The sequence below is a fragment of the Anopheles stephensi genome (assembly GCF_013141755.1).
Source record: "Anopheles stephensi strain Indian chromosome Y unlocalized genomic scaffold, UCI_ANSTEP_V1.0 chrY33, whole genome shotgun sequence".
Classification (NCBI taxonomy): domain Eukaryota; kingdom Metazoa; phylum Arthropoda; class Insecta; order Diptera; family Culicidae; genus Anopheles; species Anopheles stephensi.
The window spans coordinates 12,897-30,754 of NW_023405006.1; the positions used below are offsets into that span (position 1 = coordinate 12,897).

General features: G+C 40.6%; 2 protein-coding genes across 2 annotated transcripts; both read left to right on the top strand.

The window, feature by feature from the left end:
- Window positions 1-13,080: 13,080 nt before the first annotated feature.
- On the top strand, window positions 13,081-15,303 carry LOC118515211. Its single transcript, XM_036061906.1, has 4 exons — window positions 13,081-13,661; window positions 13,728-13,809; window positions 13,878-14,181; window positions 14,255-15,303. Exons 1-4 carry the CDS (start codon window positions 13,081-13,083, stop codon window positions 14,887-14,889), a joined length of 1,602 nt encoding a protein of 533 aa, XP_035917799.1. The 3' UTR covers window positions 14,890-15,303.
- Window positions 15,304-16,408: 1,105 nt separating this feature from the next.
- LOC118515209 lies at window positions 16,409-17,349 on the top strand. Its single transcript, XM_036061904.1, has 2 exons — window positions 16,409-17,041; window positions 17,121-17,349. The coding sequence occupies exons 1-2, from the start codon at window positions 16,528-16,530 to the stop codon at window positions 17,123-17,125; spliced, it is 519 nt and encodes a 172-aa protein (XP_035917797.1). The 5' UTR covers window positions 16,409-16,527; the 3' UTR covers window positions 17,126-17,349.
- Window positions 17,350-17,858: the final 509 nt, after the last annotated feature.

Here is a 17,858-nt window from a genome sequence, read left to right on the forward strand (position 1 = left end):
AAATAAAGTGAATTGCAGCGAGTGAAACGGTTTACAATTAATACACGTAAGAACTACAGTGCTCTAAGTTAACCGATCGAGTGCCGTTGCGATCATATCAATGTGCACAAGTGCAGAACAAAATCGGAGAGCATCAGTGAGTGCCAGTGCGTGATATAAGCTATATCTAAGCAATAAACACGGCTCCGAACTAAACCATACCAAAGGGTAATAAAGTTCTTCCAAAAAGGTAGAACTAAACGGAGTACGTTATTTTACTATCCGAGAACAATAGTGTTACAATACGGCTCCGGAGTGAATGAAAAAGGTGCACATTCGAAACAAACTCGAAAGAAACTTTAAATGTTTAGCGAGGACGTCTATGCTAACGAAAGAAATCGTGTTTAACAATCAGTACGTTGACAACCGCGGAATAATAAGTTAACCGAGTGAATGACGTTTCGATCGTTTTAAAGTGCTCGCGTTTAAATAATTGAGGACATAAACACCAGTGCATAAAAGAAACTTATCAGCAATACGCACGTGGGAAAAAGTTCTCGTAAGGCGTATCTTAACGGAGTAAGTCAGTTGACTATCGGTGCAGATGGTTTTTTAGTACGACTCCGGAGTGAATTATCAGCGAGATCGAGACCACATTGAACTACCGGGCACGTCAAGGAAAGGTACCACCGAAAACGGTAAGTCAAACTTTCTTATCTATAGCTCAGAGTAGGAATTTTAAAGATCCGCCGAGATGCCTTACAAATTTACCACGAACACTTCCGGCAGTTGCCGATTTTGCGTGGCGGAAGACACTTCCGAAGAAAGCATGATTTCATGCTATGAATGTGATAGGTGGTTTCATTTAACATGTGCCAAACTAACACGTAAACCAAAGCCGGAAGAATGCTGGCTTTGCGTAAAATGCCAGAAGATAGCATATGAACTTAATAGATTGCCCAAAGAATCTGCTAGTAAGGATACAGAGGCTATGTTCTCACGACTATTGCTTGGTCAACAAGAACAATCAAAGGAACAGTTACAAGAATTTCTAAAAGCAGTAACAACTATTGCGGGCGACAAACAAGGATCGCCGCACATAGAAACACTATTAAAAAGACAATCGCTTATGCAGTTGCCGAGATTTGGAGGGGATCCTGTAGAATGGCCAAATTTTAAGCAAACATTCGATGATACTAATGAGGAGGGAAGATTCTCTAATTTAGAGAATTTAAACCGCCTTAAACAGGCCTTATATGGACCAGCCCTCAAAAGCGTTCAACAACTAATGTTGGATTCTACAAACGTGCCAGAAATAATGACACGCTTGAAGAACTCCTTCGGGAGAACAGATTTAGTGTATCTTGAACTACGTAATCATCTGTATAAAATCCGAGGAGATTCCAAAAGCATTGTCGTGGAAATGGTAAACGCTTTAGAAAACCTCATTCAAACAGTAAACTTGATGAGCGAACCGGACTACCTGAAAGATCACACTTTGGTTTTGGAGTTGACTGCTAGGCTACCACACCAAATTCAGGAAAAAAGAGCGCAGTACATGGCTGAAGCGGAATCACCGTTAAGGGTTCAAACTTTAGATAACTTATGCGATTGGTTGAGACCTTTCGCTAAAACGGCAAACATGTTAAAAACAATATCCGCACATACCCAACGTGGAGGCGTTCATCTTCACGAACAAAAAATCCCATACAAAGGTTTTCAACAACCAATCCAAAGGGGTAAGGATTTCGAACAGAATTCGAAAGAAACTGGCAAATGCTTAATATGCAATAAGCTACATGAATCGATCAAATGTTATGCATTGGTCAATGAGGTGCCACCTGAGCGAATAAAAATTGCTCAAAATAAAGGTTTATGTTTAGGTTGCTTGAAATCTAACAATCATACAATACATGATTGTAGATCCGCGCCAATATGCGGGATAAATGGATGCACCGATAGGCATCATAAAATGCTTCATGTACCTCAAAATTTTGAAATCGCAGGAGTAAACAATCATCAAGAAACAGAAGAAGCGCCATCAACGCACTTCCAAGTGTTGCCAGTTGAATTGATAAACGGCAATCACAAAATAAAAACCTATGCGCTATTATACCCAGGTTCATCCTCGACCCTATTAGAAGAAAACGTTGCGCGTCAACTTAACCTAAATGGGGAAGTAAAACCGCTCCAATTACTATGGACACAAGGCAAACAAACTGAACACGTTAAAAGCCAAAACGTGGAATTAAGAATCAAGGGTCCAACTAAAAAGGGTTTTCAACTGAAGAATGTAAGAACAGTTAAAGATTTGAAATTACCTGTTCAATCTTTAGATTATGATGATCTAAGCAAAAAATATGCTCACCTTACTAATCTTCCTGTTTCAGGATTTCAAAATATTCGACCCACTGTAATGATCGGCTTGAATAACAATCATTTATTGATGGGGTTTAAACATAAATATGGTAAACCCACAGAACCGATAGCAATGAGGACAAGATTAGGTTGGCTAATTTACGGAAAAACAACCGAAAGCCAAGAAGAGGAATATTCCATGATAGTACAAGAGAAATATAGTTTTCGTAAACCAATATCCACCAAATTTTCAGTAGAAGAGTGTGGATTAAAACCAGGTGTTCAAATTTCTTTACCTACGGATATTGCTAATTCAAGCTTAAAACAACCAGCAAAACGACGGAAAATAAAATCTGAAAAAATAATTTGCAGAGATATCAATAACCATCAGTCAAAGAGAGACAAATCCGGAGAGATTCGTCAAAAGAGCTACAAATTAATAAATGAAAATTCAGTTGTTCAGGTATCAACTACAAAAAAGAAAAGAAATAGGATTTCTACCTGCAACGCAAACTCCAACTTTTTAATGGAAGTACAGATGAAAAAAGATCAAAAAGGATCTGCACCTGTAAACACTTTACACGGGAAATACCGCCGTCCAGTCAATGAACTGGCGGATTTGAATGTTTACGGCAAACAAAAGTTTGAATCACCGTTAAACAAGAAACAAAGGCTACCCAATAAAGGACCAATTGAATGTAGTTTCATAGGAATTCATAAAGAAAATATGATTGAAGAGGTAATTGATAAAGAATTACCGACAATAAAGATGAAAAGTAAGAAAATAATTCCTGATGCATGGAACTACGAGGTTTTGACAGCCAGCTCAAAGAAAGCTACTGCAATCACACAAACGATTAAGCCTATAGGAAAAGGGTTTATTGGTTTAATCAAAGGCCTCAGGGTATTGTTCCACAATTTATCGACCTTTATATTAATCATGTTATTTCTCTTTTCAGCTGAAATTTTGGGTTATACAGCAAGGGGATTGATTACATATTTGATTGCAACCAACAAACTATTCTCAAAAGAAAAAAGCCTCTTGCATGCCACAAATGATATAAGAAGACAAGAAAATCTATCAAATCAAATCGACACAAATGAAGCGTTCAAGTATTTTAACTTTCAAAAATTCAAAGTAGAAAACGATCGTCAAATGGACATTGCGAGAAAAAATACACATTAGTTTTCTAAAAGAGTAGTAGTGAAGAGATTAGCTCAAACGTTAGAAAAAATCGACTATGACTCTGTATATCAAAAGTCTTGTAATTGCAACGCACCCGCGCAAGGGCAACGCATTTCATCAGTAACGTCTGAGTTCAACCAGAATCAGAAAAGTCTTCAGAGCGTCATTCTTCATCCGGTAGAAACAGTTGGTCTACTATCAACAATTAGATGACAACGGTCAACGTCGAAGGGAACTACGAAGCGGTAATATGCGGTTGGCTAGTGCTTAGATACGAAATTGGCTATCTCAACAAAAAAGTGGAACTTCAAAAGGGGGTGCAAAGTCACAACTATAATCTACGAAGAAAGCTAGCTAATGTTCAACTATCAAACGTTCGAGGTCAAACATATGCTGTATGTCTTGCTTACGCCATCGAGAGACTACTGTTTGGTCATATGGGCCGAGTCTGATGGAAAGCAAGGTCAAGATGCTGAGATCTCCAGAAGATGAAAAACCTGTTATACAAAGTGATGAGAGAATCACTTCTTCTGTGCAACTAAATCAGAAATGAACAACATCCAAGTTTACAATAGTTTCCGCAAAACGCCTTACTGCGGTCTAAACTTTAATCTTGGTCGACCAGCTGATTCGAATGTATCTTCAACTATCGATATCTAAATCGTAAAGTCCAGTATCGAGTTGACGACTATTCTTCACATCGTAGCCACTTGAGAAATCGCCCAACTGAAGTCATCGTGTTTAAGATGACGACGTGTGAAATCAACGAGCAACTACAACATCTCTTATCCTGTAGAGACTTTTGATAATCGTGTCAATCAATGTCGTATCTGAGCTTCAACGCCCAACGCGCAGCCCAACGAGTAGTCCAATGTGCAACCAACAGTGAATTATGCCTCACAACTATCATCTCCTTCGTTATCGCCGCGACAACCTACGAGCACCAACGCATCCTCACCAGCTAAACAACTGTAAACCGTTTCTAAAACCGACTGCAAGCATCGATGAACCGTCAACTGCAGAATGCGTGCAATTACAATCAGGTGTCGTATAATAAGAGTGCGAAACAATTCAATTGATTAAACTCTTAGGAAAATTAACTCAAAGGGAAAATTTGAATTTTATCTCGGCAGTAATACGTCGCGATTATTTGGTAAAACTTGTAGTTTTACGAGGGCCGGAATGTTGCGAACGCGACAAAATAAAATTGAGCTTAACTGACAGGCATGCAAGAGTTAGATGAAAACTTTAAATCAATAAACATCTTTGTTTAGGATAAATTATCACCGGCAAATATTATTTTAGGAAAACCCTAAACTAACAGAGCGACAAGATTATGATGCGTTATTGGAAATATCTCGAAAAAGGAACAAATCTCGACATATGGTAATCGCAAACTCAGACCATGTAATAAAATACGAAGGTAAACAACATAGGCCGAAAAAGGTTAACGCTAGAACCCAACGCATACGTTATCGTTGCGCGATTAGTTTCACGAAAAAAGGACCTGCGCGAAGATCAAGGCACGGTCGTAAGGCAGTGAAGGAAAGACCAACTTGATGAATAAACAAACGACGCGCAGTCAATAGGCAATAGGAAAATAAACATACGCACTTGAACCACAGATGCGCGATGCGTTACCCATGGTCATAAAACGACAGGGTAGCGTTAGCTGCAATTGCCAGACATTGTAACATTACAGACCTCCTACACTAGCCGACGTCAGGCAGGGATCAAACGCATCGGCATACCGAGTTAGGAAAAAGGAGATCGATGTAATGCTGTTTCATGTTCTTTTTCCCACAGAATTTTAGTATATAAGACAGGATTTTTGAGAATAAAATCGACTTGTAATCCAAACCTCAACGAAGAAACTTGTGTTTCATTGTTTGGGTATCCATACAGAATCGGGAAAGTTTCACCTTTGCCTTCCCTCCGAAAATTGGCTACGGACTTTGGTGTCTCCCCACTCCGTCGGAAGAATTAGGCGAAATCAAGCCAAGCAAGAACCACGGTTAGATACTTCTCCTGGTTATCCAAGAAAAAAGGCTAATCGTCTGATCGAGCTACGGCATTCCCGTTGTCCACGCCGAGTTAGTGCAGTGCGAGTCCGCCGCTAAAAACTTCTCCTGGTTTTCCAGGAAAAAAGGTTAGCCGCCTGATTCAAGCAACTCTGACAAGGCCAGGAATCTGCGCGGAGATCTCCGAATCGATCACTCCTTCGCGTGGTCGGTTCAACAACGGTTCGTTATCGAACTAACACGGGAAATGGGAGGATTTTCGTCAAAAGGTAGATTGAAGCGGATTTCTGTTTGATACTTTTCTCAGTCAGCCTCCTCATACTTCCAACGAGGACGTACGAGAGATGGCTGAGAGCGAAAAGTACTACGGATAAAAAGTGGAAAGTGGTCGCTATTGTGTGTGTCTGTGTCAACGTCTATGTGGAATTGAGGTGCCATAGAAGATGACACCGCACAGTAATCAAGGATAAAGCTACTTCCGTCAGACGGAGAAACACGGGTTGGGGTATGGTTGTGGAGGATTTGTAAGTCTACAGTATGGAATATTTCATCTAAGAGGTTGCCACGGGAATTTGTAAGGGGACAACCCCAGGAGTTGTTTTGGGCGTTAAGATCTCCTAGGAGGATCAGTGGATAAGAAAACTGAGAGAGTAGGTCAGGAAGATCGTTTTGTAGAGGAGATAATTTGAGAGAAGGAGATAGATATATGCAGAGAATGGTTGCTTTTATCGGGAATGCTATTTGTACGGTTACTGAAGGTATTGAGGTGGATAGGTTAATTTGTTAGTGGGAATGTGTTTAAGAACTCCTAAACACACGATGTAGTGAGGATGTGTAGGATTAATGTTGAAAAACCAGTTATACTTATTGAAAGGAGTGTTAGAAAGAGAGGGAATGGCTTGAGTTTCTTGTAGGGTGATGATGCTGGGGTTATGCTTGGTTATGAGGAGTTTTAATTCATTTAGGTTATTTTTCATGCTTCTTATATTCCAGGATAATGCAAAAAGGGGTTGTTGGCTAGAGGAATTTTGTGAGTTTTGGGGATCGCCCGAAATAGGAAGGGCAGGGGATTCAGATGTGTAATTGGAGGGAAAAAGCGATGAAGGAATAAAGGATCTTTCTAACTAGGTTTTTTCTTTTTCGTACTACGGGTAAAACAGCAGCAGTGTTTTCGGGGAAGCGTGAGGTGTCGCGATGAGTTCGCCGACCCTCACTGCCGGGTTCCCCCCGCTCCGTTCTACGGAACAAAGAGGGAGAACGCTTCCGGCATACTTGGACGATACAAATGAATACGGGGAAAAACGGTTCCTGGTTCTACGCGCTTTAGAAGGAAAGCAACTACCAAAGAACCCATGGATTCTCTCTGACACCATCAAGAGAGCGATAGGTAAGATAGAGCAGGGACGTCAACTGGACAATAGCACATATCTCATCGAAACCAGATCCGAAAAAAATTTACCTCACTGCAAAAGATTTCCTCTCTAACAAACGGCGAGGGAATAACAATCACACCACACGCTACTCTCAATTCCGTGAAATTTGTTTTCACGTGCAACTCGATAAACGAAATGGACATGGAGGAAATAAAAACACACCTAGCAGCCGAAAACATAACGGAAGTGTACCGATTCACGAAGAGAATAAACGGCCAAGTTACGCCGACAAATTCGTACGTCGTGACAATGCAAGCAACGAAAATCCCGGAATATATATACATTGGGCTAGAGAGGATAAAAACACGGGTATATTATCCACGACCGATGCGTTGCAACAAATGCCTCCGTTTTGGACATACTACAAAGAACTGTTCAAACAAAGAAATTTGTTCAAACTGCGGACAAAATTCTCACGGTCCCTCAACAACTCCACACCAAACTGTGCTAACTGCCAGGAAAACCACAACACCTTTGACAAAAATGCCCATTATATGTGAAGGAAACTGAAATTATCAAAATAAAAGTGAACCAAAATTGCACTTTCCGAGAGGCCCGAACACAAATAGAACAAAACAATCAAAAACAAACCATGGCAAACATTGTGCAACAAAGATTGGTTACTGCACAACAGTCAGACTCAAAAGATAAAATAATTGAAGGTCTCGTAAAAACAATAAATAAGCTTAACGAGCAAATCGAAACTCTGACAAAAACTGTAGAAAAACTAACAAAACAAAAGAACACCACACACCGACCGCCAAACGAATCAGACATGGAATCAGATTACTCAGAACCAAACAACACAAATCCATCAGCAACAAACAAAACTATGATCTTTAAACACCCACGTACATCATCCAGCGACGAAAAACAGACAAAAAAATCGAAACGTTCAACAAATAAGTGACTTTTTGAAGATTTGAGTACACGAAAACTCTTTTTATTTTTAAATGGATTATACAACCCAAAACATAAATACGAACAACGGGAATTCAGAACCAAAATTTTTGTTCAATTGGAATATACGAAGCTTTTCGAAAAACTTGAGTGAACTAAAGCTATTAATAAATAAACATGAGCCGAGTATAATTACCCTACAAGAAGCACATATACCTCCAAACATACTTAGAACTCCTCTTAATAAATACGCATGGATTGTTAAGCCTTCCTCCACCACACATCATAGCATCTGTATTGGAATTTATAAAGACCTACCGTACAAAAATATTCCTATCAATTCAAAAATGCCAGCTCTATGTGCCCATATAAAAAGCCCAATAGAAATTTATATAATTTGCTTATACTTATCACCAAACAATAGTTACGATATCGAAACGGAACTAAATAACATGATCAACATAATACCACACCCCATGCTTCTTATAGGAGACTTTAATGCACAACATAAGGACTGGGGCTGTCCCATAATAAACAATCGAGGCAGAATTGTTCATAGCACTTTTGAAAATAGCCAGATACACGCAATTTTTCACCAATTTCCCACTCGCATTGATCCTTCCACAGGCCATCAAAGCTCAATTGATCACTGTGCAATTTCCTACTCAATAGTCACTAACTTCAGCCTTTCTTCTGAACAAGATCTTTTTGGCAGCGACCATTTTCCACTAACAATTAAGCACGTACCTTCAATCCCAAACCCAACAAAACCCTCATACCGACCACGGTGGAAATACGAAGAAGCGGAGTGGTCAACCTACCAACATGTGCTAAATAGTTCCCCATGGAGTTCAATGACAGTGAGTGAACAAAGACTCATAGAGCTGATATTAGAAGCGGCTTCAAAAAGCATCCCGAAAACCAATGGAACTATATCCAAAAGATATGTTCCTTGGTGGAATAGGGAGGTAGCAGAAGCGATAAGGCTTAGACGAAAATATCTGCGAAAACTCCGGAAATTAGCACCCTCAAATTGTAACGATCACATTCGCCAAGACATATACGAAAAATATAAAGATGCACATAAACTATCCAGAATAGCAATTTTCAAGGCAAAATCCAAGTCCTGGGAAAAACTTATCCTTGAAATCAGCCCATCCACTTCTTCCAAAGAAGTGTGGCGTAGGGTAAGGCTTTTGACAGGACAAAAATCGTGTTCTCACCTTCCAAATCTAATTAATCCTCAAAATCCAATCACTAATCCTTCCGAAATAGCTGAGAGCTTTGCTGAACATTTCCAAAATATATCCTCGAACAAAAGTTACTCTGCCAAATTTTTGAAGTATAAATTAGCGGCCGAACAAAAAAGTCTCTCCTTTACAACCTCCCAAAATATACACTACAATAAACCATTCACAATACAAGAGCTTCAACATGCGTTAAAAAAGTGCAATGGAAAATCTGCTGGCCCAGATGGTGTGGGATACCCACTGCTCCAACACCTCCCATCTTGTGCATTGGAGTACTTGTTAAAAATTTACAATGATATTTGGCACACAGGTGAAATTCCAGATGGATGGAAACATAGTTACGTCATACCTATACCTAAACCACAAAAATCTCCGTTTGATGTCAATAGCTACCAACCAATATCATTATTAAACTGTATAAGTAAAATCTTAGAAAGAATGGTCAACAGACGATCAAGCCACGAGTTGGAAAACAGAAAACTATTACATATCAATCAACACGCATTCAGAAGTGGTCATGGCACAGAAACTTACTTTGCAAAACTGGACAATATGCTTTCAACAGCAAAAGAAAATAAAAAACACACAGATCTAGCTATAATAGACCTTGCCAAAGCCTATGATTTAACTTGGCGACATGGCATTTTAAAACAATTAAAAAATTGGGGTTTCAAAGGAAATTTGCCAATCTTCATAAAAAACTTTTTACAAAACCGGACATTCTCAATCACAATAGGAAACGCTTTTTCTCAAATAAAAATGGTGGAAAACGGTGTTCCTCAAGGCGCTATTCTCTCGCCAACTCTTTTTCTTATCAGTATTGAATCCCTTTTCTTTTCCATACCTCAAAATGTTACCTGTTTAGTATATGCAGACGACATAACAATAATCTCTATGGACTCTTCACCCAGAGAAGCTAGAATAAAACTGCAAAAGGGTCTATACAAACTACAGCAGTGGTGCAAATCGACCGGGTTTCAAGTGGCTCCGGATAAATGCAAAATATTACATATTTGTAATCTCAAACATTCACGCCCAAATAATACATTAAAGATAAATAGTATACAGATACCAAATGTCCGTAAAGCAAAAATTTTAGGGGTCATTTTAGACAGCAAAATGTCCTTTATTGCACATTGTAATTACATCAAAACGATAACGAAATCCCATTCAAATTTGTTTAAAATGTTAGGCTCGGGCAAAATCAGAGCCTCGAGAGCAATCATGATCCGGTTAATAAATAACTGGCTTCTTCCAACAATGCTTTATGGGACAGAAATAATTAGTTCACAATTTGATACGTTCCATACAAAAATAGCTCCCATATATCATACAGCAATCAGATTGACTACCGGTGCTTTCAAAACCAGCCCTACGGATTCCCTTATATGCGAAAGCGGAGCACTCCCATTCAACTATGTTGCCATAATGCGACTGATTGGATCTGCGTACCGCTGTGTAGAAAAAGAGTTTGAATGTACTTCCTTACTTAATAGAACTAATGCGAGATTTGAAGAGATCACAAACTTAAAACTGCAAAGGTTTTAAAAATTCCTCGCCTGTCTGGACGCCCTTGGACAGAAAAAACACCAACGATAGACTGGACCTTACATAAACTTACTAGGACAAACACGAATCAAGCATACCAACTCACAATAGAGCATATTAAAAATAATTACTCAACATATCATAAAATTTATACGGATGGTTCGATTAACACTATTCAGGCTGGTTGTGAAATTTACTCTGAAAATACAAACCCAATCACTAATTCTGCAGTAAAATTACCTGACTTTACGTCAATATTCTCCGCTGAAGCCATAGCAATCACCATAGCTGCCGAGGAAGCCATTAATCCACACAAACTAAATGTAATATTTTCTGACAGCGCTAGTGCTTTAGCTGCATTAGAACATGGGCAAATTAAAGACCCGCATATTCAATCAATAGAACTGGCTATCAATAAAAACAACATAACCTTCTGTTGGATACCAAGCCACATCGGAGTTACAGGAAACGAAAAAGCAGATAGACTCGCTAATCAAGGCCGAAAATCACCAGATATAAATACACATCCCTTATCCAAAAGGGATGCAATAAAAAAGTGCAAACACGAGCTTACCAATGCTTGGCAACACACATGGTTACAGGACACATCAAATAAACTAAGATTCATCAAAACATCCACATCACCATGGCCAGATCTCCAGAACAGCAAAGACCAACAGGTCATCTCAAGGCTAAGAATCGGGCACACCCTCTTAACACATAGCTATTTATTCTCAAAAGAATCTCCACCAATCTGCCGATTCTGTGGGAAACAAACCACAGTCCGACATCTTCTAACAGAATGCTACGGGTATATTACTTTTAAAAAATCGTGTAATTTGGATGATAATATCGATGATATTTTGTCTCCTGATGACAAAAAACAGAAAAATCTTTTGCGATTCCTCAGGAAAACGCAACTGTATGACAAAATTTAAATTCATTTGAAACAAAAAATAATAATAATAATAATAATAATCAAAATATTACCAATATAAAAAGAAGAGAGGAATAATTATATAATCCAAGTAGCTAATTAGACTGTATTAAATACAGGCTGGAGCATACATGGTCAGAAGGTAGGAGTTACCAAACAACTCACGAAGGGGCAAATTCGACCAAGAGAGAGATTTGCTTCTCTCCTTTGGTCTGGTGCAACCAGGGTTCAGGGGCTTGAGTTACCTTAAACAACTTTTCACACTATTAATCCTCCCTATCCCCGTTATCCTTTAAATTTCACTTTTTTTTCCCAATAATAGTACAATAACCAAAAATTCATTTTTAAATCATACAAAACAAAAAACGGGAACAATACTACGGGTAAGAGACGAAAGAGGTCCAAGAGACCCAAAGTCTCTCAAAACTCTACAAACAACAACAACATTCTTTCTTGTTTAACTATTGCCTTTCCAGCTTGTGTTTACATATCCTTTATGCTAACGCTGCATTATGCTAAAGTTTAACTCACTATCGTGGTCGCAAACCACCAGTTCAAACCCATGCTATAATGTTTGTTCATTGATCAGGAACACTTGCGTTTCACATAAGGTAAACATTCATCGCGCTGGACGCACTTGCCGTTTGTCACATGCTGTAATGTAAACGTTAATCGCGCTGAATGCGCATGTTGAGGCGCGCATTTTTCTGTAAACATTCTCGACGCTCTAGCACCGCACTAAAGGCGTTGTGTACGCCACACTGTATCGTAAACATTGGTCGCGCGCTGCTTATGCCTTATCCGCGCTGATTTACTGCCTAAGCTGAAATCTTCTCGGTGCGTGGAACATTCTATCGAAAAAATTGTTTCTTTCATGCAACATTTTCAATCAAGATTTGGTTTGATTATGCCCAAGGTTACCTTCCTCTGTCCCTAGCGCTGTCGCGTTCGCAACAAAGAGGATAAACCCTTCGAGTGTTATGGGAAGACCACCTAAACATGGTAATATCCCTAAGATCTGGCGGTTGGCTGGGTTTCTTTCAGGGTAACCAGGAGAACAAAAGTGTCAGTAGATTGTCAGTAGAGGTAAAGCTGCGAGAGAACTCTGGTGCAGGAACAACATCTAAAGGATGTCAAAACCAAGGAAAGTTCAGAGATGGAGGTGATTTTCTATACAAAAGACATTGAGGGATAGCTTGAACGTGTGGGATGCAGTTGTAGTTGTTTGATGTTAAACTACTTCCTAGTGACAAAAGGTAAAGACATTCGACAATGGTAGCATTCTCATCCAAATTTCTTTTTTCCAGTTATTTATTTCAGAACGCTAGACACACACACACACACACACACACACACACACACACACAAAACGCCCCTTTATGTAAACATATAAAACTTAAAACAATAATCAGAACAATCACGAAAGTGCCGCTTGTAGTAAGAGAACAAACAAATCGTCGACAGCACCATGCTACAAAACAGTGCCTTCGGGACACCGATGCTGGACGGCAAACCGGTACTGCCTGAGATTTACTCCCATCATCAAACATTGGACAAACTGGACATCGTCGCAGAACCTCAACAGCTCACGATCTACAACAACAATAATGCGGACATAGCCTATCGCAACAGCAGCAGTATCCTCGCACCTCCAAGATATGCCGTCGAGAGATCAACTCCAACCGTCGAACACGATGGCTGGTATGGCCGTCTGTTGGACCATACAAACTACACACGGCACACGCCGGAACCAGCAGCGCACGATGTTCAACCATTAAAGACTGAGAACAATACATCACAGCGCAACGACGAGATTACTCCGAATGCTGCCGATGGTGAAGAGGTGCTTATTGGCACGTGCCAGCAGCACATGGTGCCACACGCCCAAACGCCGGCCGAGGAAGTCACACAACCGCAAGACAACATCGCGGCTGCTGTGGCGTGCAGACCGAAGAAGAAGGCAGGACAGCGGCGGCCAATGAATGCGTTCATCCTTTTTTGTAAACGGCATCGGTCAGTGTTGAAGGAGCACTACCCGGAGGAAAACAGGTGCGTGTGTCTGTGTGTCTGTGTCTACATCTGACCTAATCCTTCATTATCTACTCCTCATCCCAGGGAAACCACAAAAAAGCTTGGCAAATGGTGGAAAAATGCAACAGCGAAACAGAAAAAACCCTACCAGCTGCTGGCGGAAAAGGTATCCCGACACATTCCTTTCCGTTCAGGTGGGAACTCAATTAACACTGCTGTTTCTGTTTTTTTCAGAACAAAACTAAGTTTCTGGACGTTAATCCAGGATTCCGGTGGTGCAAAAGTTCCACCATGGCGTCGTGTGACAAAAACGTTGATGACGAACCAGTTTTGAGTGAAGTAAAGACTGAGCCAATGGAGACCGAACCGGAGGCAACCCTATCGCCTGATCTATTGGAGGCGGCCCAAGCTTTGTTGAGCTTGCGTGGAAGCGTCGAGGATCGCCGTCCGCTCACTACGTTCAAGCTGGCGGATGATTCGGACATGGAAAGCTTAAACAAACTTTGCGTCGAAACGCGCCAGTGCGGTGATAGAGCAGGTAAGTGTTAGCAGACTGAAGGATTAAGAAGAAGACGGAACAGCAGCATAAGCATTCCTTCCTTTCGCTTTAGATGCGGGACAGCCTTGGAAGCCACGATACAACCGAGTTTCCGAATCAGATCAATGTTCCACTGGTGTTGGTAATGTCCCGGATCAGGTTAATGATGGTACCGAAAGCACAACTCGTGCTGCTAGGTCTTGTAAGGCCAAGCGGTACTATGACTTTATGAGTCATATGTACCCGAGTGTGCAGGCCAAACGTGCCACTAGCTCGAAGAAAACGCAGAAGGCGCACAATGATCGTACCAGTCGGAATCGCGAGTCAAATACGGGATGTCTAGTGGAACCCACAGATGTAGAAGCATTGAACAAAAACCTGGAACGGGAACTAGACAAAGAGCTTATGAACATACCCGCGCTTAGTATCGATCTTTTCCGTGCCATTCAGAACAACGAACAGAACACCACAGAACCCTGCCATCTAGCGTCTGGCTCGAAAGCCACAACAAAGATTTTCATGCGGCCATCGTCTCCGGAAGCTACTACCGGCTATACAAGGTCTACGCCGGAAAACCGGATTTCTGTGGTGCCATCGACCGTGCAACCGGTACCACCGCCAGCCACCAATCCCGTCGGTTGCCGGAAGCGGAAGCAACCGCGAGAAAAAATAATCCGGTATGTCCTACCCAGGACTGACCAAAGATAGGTGCTCTGCGTACTGGGCTCCGCAATATGGTGGCATTGGTGAAGATCTTGATCTCCGATCTCCCTTTCCCGATCTCGGCTAGGACGGAAAACAGGGCTAACGTTTTTTGTTTGTTTTTTTTTCCTGTAAGACTAAGCATACTAGTTAAGCACAAAAGTATTGCGGTAAGAGCTACAATGCAATGCCTGTTAACTTTGTTACCTGGACAAATATGCTGGGCATCGTTTTTTCCGTTTTTTTCATGGATTGTTTTCTCGGATTGTTATAAGTTCCGCGCCCAGTCCTTAAAATCCACCGGTAATTTAGTTCGGGAACAAAACGATATCCTTATTTGCTTACTCAGTTAGGACTTAGGGCTTAGAAACCTTAGATTAAGGGACGTAATGAGAGATAGACTAAGAAGCGTAACGAGAAAGTGGGAGATACTATTATTTGCATTTTAGTAATGTTTAGCAAAGCTAATCATAACAACAACAGGAAAACAGTATGCTAAACCACAAAAAAAAATGAAGATTCATGCTAGTTTGCTACACAGCGGTGCTCGAGTGGCCATAGTTGTCTGTCCAAAAAAGGTTGGAACCAGACCCTAGTCGTCCCTAGATGGAAGCAGTTGCTACTTATCATCACACAGTTCCATCACGTGGTCGTCGTGACCGGCTCTGGCAGAGCAAATTCCAGTCACTGAATATTTTCAGCTGAAGCGCTATATCCTGGCATCCGATATAGTGAAAAAGGAAGTAATTAAGTTACCCTACCACCGGAGATGATTATCGTGTACGTTAGAGAAAAAGGGATTCAATTTGAGGATTTGTTTTGTTCCGTAGAGGCCGTGTTTTCTATCGACATACCTGTAATAAGTTAGGATGCTGGAAGCACTGGCATGTGACATCTAAGGCAGCAGTGGCAACACTGGACATGACAGCTAGCTTGCTGTCAGGCAGACGCTAACGGTAACTGTACAGGGAAACCACGCACGTATGTGGGTCGTCTAGAAATAGTTAAATAAACAGTATTCTACACTTTTTACATGGTGTCAGAAGTAGAAGAACTCCCTTACAGTCGTTATTAAGTACTAAACTCTTGGAATCTTGGAATCAAGTGTCGTTTATAAAGAATAAACGTATAAAAAGTCGTGTATCGCGTGTGGTAAAACATAAAGAACAAAATGGCAGGAATCACATCAGATCGTCTACCGAGAGCTCTGGACTGCTCGAATTTGGCGAAAGAGTGGCCGAAATGGAAACAGCAGTTTCATATTTTCATGATCGCTACCAAAAAAATGAACGAAAATGAGCAGAATAAAATCGCTACCTTCTTGTGGCTGATTGGTGACCACGGATTGGAAATATACAACAATTTATTTCCCAATAACGGAGACACGAACACAATGTTTGGTGTGCATAAAAATGTACCAAAAGCTCCAGCACCCGTCAAAGCTCCAGCAAAGGAAACCGCTACCGCTGCCGCTGTAACTGACAGCACCGTAAAAGAAGGCCGAACATGAATGACGTCATCACTGCATTTGACTCGTACTGCCTTCCAAGGAAAAACTTGGCTGTGGAAGCATTCAAATTCAATGTTATTGTGCAGAAACAAAATCAACCTTTCGCTGAATTTGAAACGGAATTACGTACACAAATGGCGTTTTGCGAATTCGAATGTGACAATTGCCAAGCATCTTATGCGGATCGAATGCTTCGCGATCGGCTGATAATTGGCATTCGAGATAAAAGTCTGCAGCTGAAGTTATTGGATGCGAAGGATGAGCCACTAAACAATGTCGTAGAAATGTGTAAAATCCATGAAGCTGCCTCCGAACACAAACAACTGTTTGAAAAAAGTGAAGCTCAAAGCCTCAACAGTGTTGAAATGCAGGACGGAAGTAAAGATGTAGCCGCCATTCAACGGTCCGATTTCCACAACGTCAGTTGCTTTAATTGTGGCCAAGCTTACAACGGGAGCCATCGTCGCTACTGTCCAGCGAAAAATGTGAATTGCAACAATTGCGGACGACGAGGTCACTTAAAGAAATTCTGCAAGGCTGCCAAGAACAACAATACTACTAGGGTACCGCTGGAAGCAACGCGAGCACAAATTGGTTCGAAGCAGAAGATAGAGAAAAACGTACATATGATTGCATGGTCTGAATCAGGTAATGTACATGTCCATAAAAGTAACATAAAGGAAAATGTTAGATTTTCTCAAGAGCGTTGTAATAATTCTAATTATAGAGTAAACTCTAATGAAACAACAGGAGGATCTAATGTCAAATGGACTAAACGATACCTTATTCAGGACAGGCCGGTAGAATTCAAGCTTGATACGAGCGCTGATGTCAATTGTATTCCGTTGAGAGTGGTGAACCCTATGAATTTAACTTTGTCGAACGAGTGTTCGTTTAATATTGTGGACTATAACAATAATTACATTAAAATACACGGTCAGGTTCGTTTAACCTGTGTGGATGAAAACACAAATATTTCGCACTCAGCAAATTTCTTTGTGGTAGAGGATTCTCTTCAACCAATATTGGGACTACAAACATGTATTGCATTTGGGTTATTAAAACGTTTAAACAGTGTGGCATCTTTGCAATCATTTCCATCAGATAGAGAATCTTTTATCAAGGCAAATGCAGACTTATTTCAAGGTTTGGGAAATCTTCCAGGAAAATGTACTATAGTGCTTATGGAAAATGCTGTCCCTTCTTTGGATTATAAAAAGCGCATACCAATCAGTTTACATGACCGTTTGAGAGAAGAACTTAAAGCAATCGAAGCTCAAGGAATAATTAGCCCCGTTAATTATCCAACAGACTGGGTAAATAACATGCAGATTGTTGAGAAACCAAATGGTTCTTTACGTATTTGTTTGGATCCAAAACCGTTGAATGCTTGTATTAAAAGAGAACACTTTCTCATACCAAAATCGGAAGATCTTTTAAGTCGCATGTCAGGTAAACGTGTATT